Consider the following 13,656-nt stretch of genomic DNA (forward strand, 5'->3'; position numbering starts at 1 on the left):
ATTTTCTGAGTGAGGGCACAGAGCACCAGATACCACCATTCTCGTGTCGTCGCACAAAAAACTGCCACGAAAAATTGCTCGCATAGCCTCAATTCTGCAATGCGACTTGTCTCCAGGGCGAACACCAAACTAATGACGAGAAGCCATCGGCGCCGCTTTTGTCGGTTGAGGCTTTCGCGATCGTCCAAGCGAGAGCACCAAGAACCTCAATGGTGAACGGTGAGACGATCGCCGAATTTTCACATCGTAGCGCAAGAACCATCGTGCACTAAAGTGGATATCAGCACAGCTCTGAGACGTAAACCCATGTAACTTCAAGAAGCCGGTGCCCCTTGGCGAAATGGACGTTCTAAACAGCACGCACCATGTTGGAAAAGATGATTTGTCAAGACGATGGTGATCTCGAGGAATGAGTGGAAGCGATTGGCTGGCGGAGTAATATGGATCCTTTCGAGGCGCGTTTGCCGCTAAATTCAACTGTTGTCTACTATACTTGCGCAGACCGATGCCGCAGTTGTGCAGACTTCGTCGGATATCGTAGACACCAAACGTGGCGAAGAATGCAGTGCAGACGACACTTGCACCTTGCATACGCCCATCCCAACAATGGCCCACCCCGATCCCGCCTGTCGTCGCGCAAGAGGACCACGTAACCACTCATACCACATGCTAGTCATGTGTTTGGTGGCCCGAGGCCAATGTTTCCCAACAAATCCAAAGTTTTGGTTTCTGCTCGTGTTTAATGCAAGAAAATGGTGTATTGCATTTCATTATTGTCTTTTAATGTAAATGATTGTGAGTTATCTTTTTCACAATGTGAATTATCTATTTCCAGGGACACTGTATTTTTCGGCTAAAGTAAAGTACTTTGCATTCAACCTCATTGTGAAATGAGAGCTGATGGCTTTACCATTGACGCCATCATCACGGACATAGGCTCAGGGCACCAGGGCCTTTCGAGAAGCAGGGACAGATTCGTGGGTCAGGCTTTCTGGGGGGGTTTGTGTGGGGGTTTAAAGAGATTCACGTCACGGGCGAACCTCTGTTTAGATCTATGGCATCTTCTTAATAATTGCGACTTCACGAAACGCGAAACATTTCTTAATAAAAGTATGTGGTGCATGTCCTTTTCTCCATAAAGGTCTCCCTTGGGGTCGTAGGGGTTGGAGTGGTCCCCTCTTTAATTCACCCATGTGTTGGGAGGGATTGTGACATTGCTGCTAGTACCAAGCTTGGAAAGACTTCAGTCCCCTGTGGACGTGCCGGCGGGTCTGACCGACAGCTGTACATTTAGTGTGCAGAGTGCTTGGTGGCTGCACGCAGCCACCAAGCACTTTGTCTTGAGGGACTGGAATGGCGCCGCTCCTCACTAGAGTAAATGTATGCTCCGCTTGCGGAGCAGAGTATTGCAGTGGTAATAAATTTTTTACTTTATATTGAGGGCACGCATGTAGCCAGGATTTTGTTTCGGGGGGGGCCCGCCCATGACAAAATGCTGTATGAGGGGGAGAGGAGGTCCCAGCAAAATGGAAGATTTCGGGGGGGGGGGGGGGCCCGGGCCCCATGGGCCTCCCCCCTGGCTACGTGCCTGATTGAGGGGAAGCGAACGTCATTCTTGCAGGAGACCCAATGGGTGCTACAGCATGAGGCGCAGTTCATTGTGTATGCGACGCCGCACTGGCGCCTTCGTGCGTCTCCCGGGTCACTTGGAAGCACGCACGTGCTGCGTTGTCCGCCGTCGTGTCGTCTGCTTGAACACGGCCGCTTTGAAACGGCGCTTGCGTTATTAATAGAATGCAATTACACATGCCTAAGTGGTGCACACAATAGCTTCGTTCGATTTACCTGCACCGGTGCAGAATGGTCAGGGCAGTGTGCTTCCGGTAAGTGTATTGAGATGCAACCGAAAGTACACCACCCTACACTTTTCTGCAGAAATGCCGGTAAGTCGAACGAAACTACTGTCCGAAGGTCCAAGAAGCTACCAGCTGTCATACCTCACTGCAAGATCTGCATTCCGCGAGCGCAAAGCGAAACGTAGGTCCCGCCCCAAACCCGACGCTCAAGATGTGGCTCTGCCAATGAGGAGCTGGTGGGGAAAGAAAAAGCAAGGCGAAACTCTGGCTCTGCAACTTACTCTATTCCTCACTGGCATAGCTAAATGGCAGAGCTAGAATTTCCACCCAAGGGTCTCTCCGATTGGCAAGGAAGCCACTGCCGCACGTGTTAATCTGCCGAAAGGCGCAAGTTTGTGACATGCTCGAAAAATGGCCAATCGGGTGCCCCGGATTTGCCCCATGGTTACACTCCAAAATAAACCCCAATGGGGTGATTTCAATATATTTCTGGCATATTTCATTATTAAATTTTTAATTTTGGCTTTGTTCAGGTTCGGACAAACAACAAATTTGCACAAAATACACAGATTAGCTGCCAGTTTTGTGTAACAGAAGAGCCTTAAAGAGAGTGTTTAGGTTAAATAAAATGATATCCCTGGTTTCAAAAATTGATAGAATAAAGAACAAAGCAGTGTGCCATTTTCATTCTTTTCCATTTTAATGTGTTACTTTACATAACAGCTATTTACATGGACACAGATGTTGATACTCCACAAAAACGACGTGCAGTGTTGAAATGTTCACCAGATCCGTGTCAAAGAAGATGCTGAAAAAACCAAAAGATAAGCTGCTGCCTTACACCTCCTCAATGATTTGTTCTAGCCTATGCATGCATAAACACATCTCTACCAGTTCCACTTGTGTATATACTGTTTCTTCGTATATGGCTAAGGACAGCACAGTTTCAGTGGAAGTCATCTACCCTGAAAGACTGGTGGTTTGCAATCGTAAGCCACAGAACGAAAAAATCCAAATCGTATAGAGGCTCAGAACTGTACATATAAACCAAATACAAAACAACAGGAAGGTATCAATGCAATCTCTGGTATAAATTTCAGCAGTCTAAAATTAAAAAAAAAAAAAAAATTGTTTCCAATTAAAAGTTTGAAAATTGTGACTAGTGTGCACGGTCCTAAATATACTTTTCTCGACTAGGTCATTCATCTGAATTACCGTAATATCCGGAGAGAATCCCCAGCCCCGAGAGCTAACCCACTTCTATGTTTAACTTAATTTTCTTTTTTTTTTTCTTTCTGAAGCACCAAAAGATAGGCCACTCTAAGTAAAAGTAGTGTTCGGATCAATGATGACCTTGGCGTAAATAAAGCTTGTTAGCTAAGGCGCGATATAAGCAAAGGTTGCTGACCAGGAAGTAGGTATCTTTGCTACACTGCCCCTCGCCGGAATAAGTTTGGCAGGGACAGATATACTAAAAATAGCATTTTTTAATTTCTCTTGATTGCACTCTGAAAATGAGCCCACTCCGTATTTTCACTCGATTTTATGTGGGCTATCTCGGGATATTACGGTAATGTATGTTTAAGTTATGAAAGCATAATATCTGCAAAAGCTTCAGTCTGTAAATCTCTGAAAACTCAACAACTATGAATAGTACACGTTGCTGTTGGCACACGCTGTAATTAAACAAGCGCCACTAAATAAGTATGTGCATCGCATTCCCCTTCTGTCTTCTGCATTTCTTGAGATACATTTATACATTTCTGCCGTTGTATCTGGACATCCGTGCAATGCTAACATGTGCCATTCCTGCACAGTTTTTTAAATGGTCTAACTTTAAATAATAAATGTCTAGCATCGACGCACAAGGTTTAAGAAAAGCATTTCTTTATGCTGCTGTAACCCGACACCCAGCGGTGCCAGTTCACAAAACATCGCAATAGCTACTAAAACAAAAACGAACAGAGACAAGAACTGGTGTAAGTACACTGCGCCAATTCGAAAAAACTCCAGAATTCAGCCCACTCGGAGGATAGCTTGATTGTAAACAAAACAGTAAGTCTAAAATGCGACGGACAGTTAGCTGCAATGCCTAAATGCCAAGCAAAAGAACGATCTCGTGAAACTGAGCTGCCCCATGACGCGTCAAACTCTTCTCGTGATTGAAACATTTGCTATTGATGACGTCATTGCCCGTCGACTGGCAGTGCGAAACCAACCGACCGACGGCGCCTATGCCCTTCGGCGTGATTCGAGCCGATTTCTTTCCTTCGAAACACTGACGGACAAAACCGATCTACGACGTCGGGAACAAGGAATGAAGCGGAAGCCCATGTAGCACCACACTATGAAAGACTTCGACGTACCGACGCAAGTTTTCTTCTCCGAGGCGCTGCTGCAAGTATTGCTGCCAAGCGGCTACAAGGGCACAAAGCACAGTACGCCACACGGACAAAAAGGTGGTGCTGGAATCACAACGAGACCGACGACGGATATGTGACGAAGACACCGAGCGTGGTAGGTAACTCGCAAGGTCCTTGGCAAAATAAGCTTGGCCGAAAGAACCTGGCTAAGAAGCTCGGCAAAGCAAAGACGGACAAAATTTTTGTGGCCAGGCAATGGCCACGATTGACTAATGTTTTCCTCGGCCGTGTGAAGGTACTACCACTCTAAGCTGCACTTTTCAGTAGTTCCTAACGATTGTGCTACGTTTTGTGGTTTCCTCTCCGAGCTGTCTTTGTTTCTCTATTGATAGCATCTTCCTGTTGACCATTCTAAATATGTCGGGAATGCATAAAAACATCACACAAATGGCTCTTCGAAAAGATAGCGACACGGCATTTCGAGGCGAGTTTCTTGCATTTCAACAGTACAACGCAGTAAAGTTCTCGCGGAGGCTGCAATAAAAGTGAGAGATGGTTCTTTAGAAGGACCTACCTGAGGAGCAGAATACAACTCCCTGAAAAACCCAAAGTCACTCCTACGCCGGTCTGCACCAACCCAAATAAAATCGATAAAGATGCTAAGAATTTCTTTCTATTTACCAATCAATTTCCTCAGAAATCGGGTCGACAACTCAAACCTGCCCCCAGCCTCACCAAGACTCAACAACTCTCGCACGCACAATGGTGCGGCAGACGGGCAAAGCCCCGGCTAAAGAGCGTCTCGAACTCTCGTAATACTGCAAGCTGGAATGACACACGCATTCCTCACCAAAGTGACCAGACGTCTTTGGCTCACGTTTCCCTTCTCTCCGGGCGACGCTATCCCCCCGCCTCAGCCCAATGACAACAAAAGTTTTGCACTAATGACACGGAATGAAACGTGAATACTGGAATGCATGGCCTTCAATGCCTGCGCTATCTGCAGGCTCGTAAGACTGCGGAGTGGAGAGCGGGCTGCGAGAGGGCGCACTTCAACATGCACATCCTCCTTTCCACTCCGCAGTTTTATGGGCCTCCAGGTAGCACAGTATGTCTCGAAGGCAACGAGTTCCGGCATTTGTATTTCGTTTCCTACCGATAGTACACGTAAAACTGCAGGCCACGATAACAACTCCACTAACAGTAACAGAGTGGGCTTCATTTTTTTTTTTTTTCACACTTTTCCCCAAAGCCCTGAAGATGCCAGACTGGGACAGAGGGAACCACGAAAGGAGCACGAGAAGATTGGTGCCGCGAGACGAACGGCAAGAAGTTCGGGCCAGGCGGCGATACCCCACCGCCGAAGTCCGGCTGGAGGGCTTAGCTGCCCACGATGAGCTCAGACACGTGGGGGATGACCCCCCCGGGCCCTGCCAGGACGCTCTTTCCGGTAAGGTCCCTGTCGATCTCGCGGGCAGCTTGGCGGCCTTCGTTGATGGCGTGCACCACCAGGGACTGTCCCTTGCGGCAGTCTGGAAGGTCAGAACGGACGCGCTGTGTTACGTCGTCTTGAGATATTTACCGAGTGCCAAATGTGTGTTATGTTAAGGCAGCAGGAAGCTAGCCAACCCTATGGGCGTCTGGTGTCTTCGATGTGGATGAGAAATTCACCCAACGTAGTGCTACTGCTAGCCTGGAGTCTTTATGTAAAAGCTTGGTCTGCTGGGCAAGTTGGTAATCGATATTCATATTAAAAATAGCGTAAAAAAGGCAAAACAAAAAGACTAAGAAGCATACAGGACAAGCGCTTATCCTGTGTGCTTCTTTGTCTTTTTGTTCCGTCTTTTTTGCGCCATTTTTGATATGAATGTCTTTAACGTGTATTGGGAGTAGTGATACATGATTGCAGACCATCACGATGCTAATCCAGACCGAAACGCTCAGGGATGGGAATTGAACCGAGGACCCCTGGGCTCTGCAGTGGGAGCTTTTACTCCACAGGGTCCGAGCTGTGGTATGTTAGCGCTCTTTGTGAGTGATCCCCCACCTTTACCGAGCATTTTGCCGGGTTTTTCGGGAAGTTTTTCGAAGATGAGCTGGTCAAGAATGCGATGCCTACCCCTGAACAGAGTCAATTCGGATCCACATTAATTGTTTTGGGCATTCTTTCTGCACATTAATTTATCTGAAAAAATTTCAATGGGCCTACACACATACTCTGACTTTATCTCAGAAATCATCAAATTTTTTTTTTTTAAATTGACTACCGTCATCTTGTAAACCCCGAGATGGGGAACGATAAAAAAACGTTTTTTTATCGTTCCCCATCTCAGGGTTTACAAGATGACGATTGATTACCAGCTCGCCTGCACTCTCTCACTGCTTACAAGACTACCGTGAAATCTCTTAAAGGCGCGCCCTACCCCGAGAGATTGCCCATCCCATTTTTCTGGCAATATATCCGTAACATAAATTCCGAAGCATTGCCCACCCCCCATTACTCTCAAACATCATGGGATGTCCGATGGAAATCGCATGAACCGCGCGACCTGTAGTGCTGCTACGTGAGGCAAGCGAGTTCACAGCGGGTTCTTGCGTTTTTGTCTGCAATCTGCATGCGCAATATTGGTTCCTGTGACAGCGAGTTCGTAGAGAGTTCCTGCATTCTTTTACCGCAAGCCACGGACGCGACATCGTATCCCGTGAAACACAAATTTGTGGCTGGTTTCCACGTGTTATCGCACCTTGAAACACGCATCAGTTGAGTTGCATCTGCAGTGTGTTGTATCTTTTCCTGTGATAGGGGAGTTCGTAGTGAATTCCCACGTGTCCATTGCATTGTTGCGCGTGAATTTGCCGTGTCCGCGATCTGCGGTATCAGTTTCCATGCCACGGGGTTCGTAGGGGCTGCCGTGTTTACTGGTAATTTTTTATAAAGTTTTGCTCTCTCATCCCCACAGATGGCTTACCCCATATTTTCACCATTTATCTCTTAATTTCGGGTGGGCTCCGAATGAGACTTTACGGTAGGTGTGTTGGATTGTTACTTTCTAGGGTGTTTTCGTTTGTTGATCCCTGAGCATTTTGTATTGTTCAGCTGTATTCTACTCCTTCAATGACCCAAAATGAGGTCGTAGTATGTATAAATAAGTAGATAAACAAATAACCTAACTTCGTTTGTTTGGTACATTGGTTTGAAGGAATGGCAATATGGCATTCATTCAAACCAACATACCGAAATAAAAACAATGAAAACAATGTCCCAACCAGAAAAAGGCAACACGTCACGTCTGGCCGCTCGCTGATTGACTAAAGTGCATGCGTCAAGGGAAAAAGTGGGTGCGGAGACGTCGTCTCTCTGTGTCATCCTCTTCGGCGCATGACTTTTTTCAATACAAAAATAAGCAAAAAAAGCTCGCCTCATGCACGCAATTTTTCGCACTGTGAATGACCATTCAAAATCTGATGAGTGAGATTCCCACACTTGCCAGACGAAAACGAAAACAACTCCAAAAAACAATTCGTTTGCTGATCCTTTGCTTTGGAGAAGTTTGGTGGAATTCTTCTCTTCGGGTGCAGCAAGGTGCAGGCAAGTGGGAATTTATCAAAATGGCACAAAGGACGCAACTGGACCCCCCCCCCCCTCCTTCTGGCATAGAAAGAACTGAGCTGCGTGACTGCAGCGAGACAATCGTGCCGGTCAGATTTATTTTTGCACCACCCGTTGCCTTTTACTAAACTGTTCACACTATTTGCACCAATATGTACACTCTTGCCCATTGTTGTTCCCCATACTGCGTGCAACTTTATTCCTCACCAGAAAATTTATCTTGAAACGCCGCTCCACAGCTAGACACGCAGCTCGCTGCCACGACAGCTAGAATAGCCGCTCGCAGGCTAAGTAAGCCATTCGGAGTGGTGGATATTTAACGAGTGTTACGTTCCCGTCCTCCGCAAGTTTTGTCGAGGTAAACTTGGTCGGCGATTTCTTGAGGACAAACGTCCCGTTCGACCTCGAACGACCCTCGGGCTTTGGGGAACCCACGAGGGTGTTCAGGGAACTCCCGGATCATTAGGAAACCATTTTGAGAACCCACGAATGGAAGTACGGTGCCCAGAACCCATACCCGATTGGCGTGCTCGCCACGTCGTCCTCAAAAGTGGTCTCTTCGTTTCTGCCCGATGACGTCCTAGAGGCGTCGCGTTGTTGTCGGCCGCGATTTGGCGGCTGCGGCGGCAAACGTCACGGACGCCCGTTCTGCCGCGGGTCGTCTTCCAGCTTGACATACTGCGGAAGCCTCGGTGGTCGAGAGTCGGGACGCCGCGACGATGGCAATGCTGGCATTCCCTTGCACCTTTTTTTGCGACTTTTAGCGTCGGCCGTCGGGATCCACGTTCAACGGCACGAATTGCCGGCTTTCGCGACGTCCTTTGTTGCCGCTTTAAGAACGCTTTTGACATAACAGACGGGACGGGACGCTGGACATGCCGATCAGAGACGCACTCCCGGGCGCCGAGACGAAAAACAAGCAAAGAGAGCACCCACCTCCGGCCGCATAGACCCGATGAACGGAGGTGCTGTAGCGGCCCGCCGGGGTGCGGATGTTGCAGCGGGGGTCCTGTTCCAGGCTCAGCTCGTCGATGAGGTACTTTTCGGGGCCCAGAAAACCCATCGCCAGCAGCACCAGGTCCGCCTGGAAACAAAAGAAATGCACCGTCGGCGTCTTATCCACTGCATGCCACTGCACGATACGGCGATCAAACTTTAAACAAATCTTTGTCTCTCGCTGCGTAAAATCTTTCAGGTTGATTTTACTTTGCTGCAGTTTTACGGCGTGACCCGAGCTCGGGATCCAAATGTGGCACGCAAGAATGGCACTCAAGAATGGCACTGTTGGGAAATAAAGTCGCATCCTAAATTTATTTACGAGTGTGTACGCGTCCATCCTCTTCGGAAGCTGCTACTGTCTCGAGCTCATTCTCCGGGCTCGACCTTGTTTGTGCTTTTTTACTTTCGTTTTCTTGGCAGCCGGTTGCTAAGATACAAACATTAAGCTGAGGACGACAAAAAGGTTAAAAAATATGGGTGTGCAAATACTCGAATTCGAATCGAATAGAAAGTTCCCGAATAATTCGATTCGCGAATCGAATTCCTAGTATTCGGTCACTCGAATATTCAATATATTCGGCCAAAGACGCGCGGTCAGCGTGGAGCTGACAAGAAAGCTGTTTTTTCTCCCGATGTTAGCACCATGATGTTAGACAGACCATGTGAGAAACACCTCTTGGTCCTACCATTCCACAAAAATCTAAGGCACAGGTTAGAAAAAAGGAAAGTAACGAATGCCACGAACTTTATAGCACGCAGATTTACTCATGATCGTGACAGAATCTACCCTTGAATCACAACTGAAACATCCCATTTGCGCCGCTTCCAGAGGGGAACTGTCGGGAAGCCGGAATTCCGCGTCATGCCCTAATTCTTTTAACAAGTAAAGCCTCGCTTCAAATTGAAGCGCCGATGTAGAACACACTTGCCGCACTCACAGAAATCGGCGCCTGCACAATCCAAGAATGAAGACCACATTAACCATGTCGATGAAACCAGCCGAGTTATCGTCGTCGTTCTTTTGGAACCACAAGCCGCAAATTCTGATTCGGTCAAATTTGGGGGTTTTAAGTGCCAAACCAACGACGGGCATCTGGCACGCCCCAGCGGAGGACTGAGGATTAATTTCGACCACCTGGGGATCTTTTGACGTGCAACGGAAAGCTCGGTCACACGGCGCCTTCTCCGCAATAAGCCTCTGTCAGATTGCGGGCACCTCGGCCGGGACTCGAACCCGCCACATGGGGATCCGTAGGCCGGCGCTCTCGCCTCGGAGCCACCGAGGCGGCTTAAATTCTGATTCTGAACGAAAAGGAACGGAAAAATAGTGTGCCTAGATTTGAGAGGGTTTCCAATCGTTCGATAGCCGCGTTTGAATTACGAACTGCGAGAAGGTGACGAAAAGGTGAAAGCGTCGATCGGGATCAGGCAGGCAGGGTAGGCGTCGTTGCTCTTCCGTTTGCTCGCCTTCTTTCAACGCGACAACACAACACATGCGCACTTACAACCAATCGGCGCTGCAGCCATCTCCAGGGTTTCACTTTCGCTTGCACCCTCTTAAATCTAGGCTCTCTAAAACAGGATAGGAGGACGGAGGAATAGATGCATAGCGGCAGTTGGACGGTAACTTGTGCCACCTAGCCACGTTTTTTTTCTTTCTTCAGATTATATTGTTTAAGCCTGTTTACTCAGATTTAACACCTATCTGTTTATTTATGTAAAATAAAATCCCGGGTGTCCTTTTTCTTCCTTAAAATGGAGACCAAATATCGCAAAATGTCCCTTTCCTAAAATATACAAAAAAAAAAAAAGGTTGCAGTGTTAGGGTGTGCTTTTAACGAGAAAACAAAAAGGCACGCGTGGCTGTAACTTTGGTTTTTTTGCGACGTTTAGGGTAGATAGATTATGTTTGCGCCATAAACTTGGATCTTTAGTGTCCAACGTCCGTCAGCAGCTGCATTTTTTTTTTTTTTTTCACCAGAACTTTTATACATTTGAGCCTTTGTTCCGTACAAGATGCATATTCTGCACCAGGCGCATACTCTGCACATATAATAATCGCATTGGCAGCACACTTTGAAAAATTCATACAAATAAAATCACTATTCGATATTCGGCTTTTTTTTTCTTAATTCGATTCGGTATTCGATTCAAAAACTAGTATTCGGTAATCGCACACCCCTATTAAAAAATAATAGTCCTTGGTCAGCTCATAAGCATAATACGGACAATTTTTTGTTATATGATTTAAAAATGAGTTGAACAGGTTTCTTTCAACTTTTTGAGTGGGCTGTACCTATCCTGAAATGTGGCCGAAAAAATAAAAAAAAAAACAAAGATGTTAAAAATAATTTTGAAAGATAAACGTAACCTACCGTCAAATCCCGAGCAACCGCCCACTCAGAATTTGGAGATAATGTAAAATCGGGGACGGGCGCTCCTTAGGTCAACATTATGTAAAAATATGTGTCCTTCGTGCCTTTTCTCAATGTTACAAAATTGAGGGGTGACCACTTATTGTGGAATGGGCGCTCAATATTTTATGGTAAATATAAATTCTCTGAAAGTAAAACAAAGTATGATGCTATCAAAACACCCAGGTCTTGTGCAACTGCTGATGACATGTTCGACTGGCCGCAACTCCTCCACATATCAAAGACAACCTTGTAAAGATTTTTTTTTGTTATTTCTCAAAGAAAAAAAGAAAAAGAAGAGATGCTACAACATTGTTCACCTGGTTTTTCGTCCTGTCTCAAAGGTGCACTCTGTTTTAATTTAAAATAACAAATAAAAACAAAAAAAAAAACGGGGGGATTTGAGACCGCTTATACCTTGTTCCCTACTACACAGGTTTCGAGTTACTCAAGTGCAGCACTAAGTCACACAAGAGAACACAGCAGATCCCATTTATAATAAGCCTGCTGGTACCAGTTAGCAATTTTACTAGTATATGGGGAGTATTACTCTATCAGGAACACCTTAAAAAGTTCACTGAAACTAAGTGGAGCAGTAGTTTGTCTGCTTCTTTTGCAAGGGTTGTGGTGACATCAGAATGCCGAGCTTTAATTCGCTGATTGAAGGATAGTGGGTAGACCTCAAAGCGGGCTACCTTTAGGTCTATCCACTATTCTTCAATCAGAGCAAATCTGAGCTCGCCGTTCTGATGTCACCGCAACCCCCTACACAAGAGGCAGACAACCTTGCGCTCCGCATAAAAATGCAGTAAAAATTAATAAAACATCCATTAGTCCGGAAGAGAGAGAGAGTAAACATTTATTCGCACCCAACAATTCGTCCTGGGTCATTTTCTTTACCACTCATCGCCCAGCACGTTTTTAACGTGCTGAACTAAGAGCGGCCAGAGGAGGAGTTCGGTCCCGGCAGGGGGATTGGCCCACTCCTCCCAAGCATACACAAGAGCCGTAATATTAGCTCTCACACTGCACTTAAAAACTAGTTGCATTAATTTGTTTCAGAGGCACTTCGTATAATAAAGTTTCTCACTTTAAAACTTTAAAATGACCTTGAAGTCCAAGGATAAAAGCAAGCAAGTACTTTTTCTCTCGTACCAGGTTCACTGAATGGCATGTTTTCTGTGCATGTAGTTTCTAAATTAACATCTCATCTGCTTCTCTTGCCTAGGGCAGGGATTCTCAAACTTTTTGATCTCGATGAACCCCTTACTGACTAAACTGAAGGCAGAGGAACCTCTCTTGGTCTCGGCAATGACGGAATAAAGCAGTGGGAAAGCCCACAAATTTTGTAAACAATACAGTCGAACCCAGATATATTGAATTCAAAGAGGGTCCAGAATAGTTTGATACATTGATAATTTGATATACAAAAAATATGTTAACTTAAGCTCCAGTTGAAATTTCCGCACGTCTGCTAATACCGAAGGCCACGAAAAAAGGGGCCTTACCAAATAGAGCATATAAGAGCCACCAAACACAGTACAGTGTAATTGGTGAAGATCGCAAACATCGCCGCGTTTACGCGGCGGTATTTGCGATCGTTTACGCACTCGCCTTCGGTATTACCTGTTTACCAGCAGCAAAACAAAATAAAAAAAACTCTATCCGTAGTATAAAGTTAAGCAAGCAACAAAAAAAAAAAGCTCACTAAATTCAGGCAGCAAAAAAAGAAAGGTAAAAAAACAAAAATGACAAAGCAATAACGGCAAAAGAAAAGGCTTGAGGTACACCTAAGCACTTCTTATAAGTTGTGAATGCGAAAGCACAACTTGAGAAGGTAAAGGCAAACGTAAACGATGAAACACTGCCGCATAAACGCAGCAATGTGCGGCAATGTTTGCGATTGTTTATGCGCACGCCTGGCCACGCACAGCACTGGTGACAAAACACAAAAATAATTTTAAAAAAAATGAAAGAACAGAAAAAGTGAGCCGCATAAAAAAATCTCAATCCATAGAATACAGTTAAGCAAGCAACAAAAAAGAAAGCACACTAAATTTAGGCAGCAAAAAACACAAGGCAAAAAAAGAAAAAATGGCAAAGCAATAACGGTGAAAGAAAAAGATAAACAAAGATGAGGCGTTCAAAGTGCGATTGCTCAACCACTGTTGTTGACACACTCGAGTTGACAACTTGATGAAGACTTTTTTTTTTTTTTCCTCTTTTATTGAGGGGTTAAAGAGATGCTGAACCGAAATCTGGATTCCACAAAACACACGGCAAAAGCAATGGGATGTTACAAACACCAAAACATCACTCATACAGCGATATCTCGAACGGATGACTATATTTTTCAAAAAAAGGAGGCGCATTTGACAGAAATATTCACGTCATGTTTCTCCGAGAAGGAGAAG

The 13,656-nt window shown here is 45.7% G+C and overlaps 1 protein-coding gene across 2 annotated transcripts in view; it reads right to left on the reverse strand.

The window, feature by feature from the left end:
* Window positions 1-2,537: 2,537 nt before the first annotated feature.
* LOC120849612 (glutamate synthase [NADH]) overlaps window positions 2,538-13,656 on the reverse strand; it is a 187,408-nt gene continuing 176,289 nt past the window's right edge. For both annotated transcript variants that reach the window (XM_042292012.1, XM_040221857.3), the window contains exons 43-44: window positions 8,766-8,913; window positions 2,538-5,751 (exon numbers count right to left, since the gene is read on the reverse strand). In XM_042292012.1, the coding sequence (XP_042147946.1) occupies window positions 5,600-5,751; window positions 8,766-8,913 (300 nt within the window). In that variant the 3' untranslated portion in view covers window positions 2,538-5,599. The remainder of the gene's footprint in view (window positions 5,752-8,765; window positions 8,914-13,656) is intronic.

This window comes from Ixodes scapularis, unplaced genomic scaffold (assembly GCF_016920785.2).
Source record: "Ixodes scapularis isolate PalLabHiFi unplaced genomic scaffold, ASM1692078v2 PGA_scaffold2__306_contigs__length_199485367, whole genome shotgun sequence".
NCBI lineage: Eukaryota > Metazoa > Arthropoda > Arachnida > Ixodida > Ixodidae > Ixodes > Ixodes scapularis.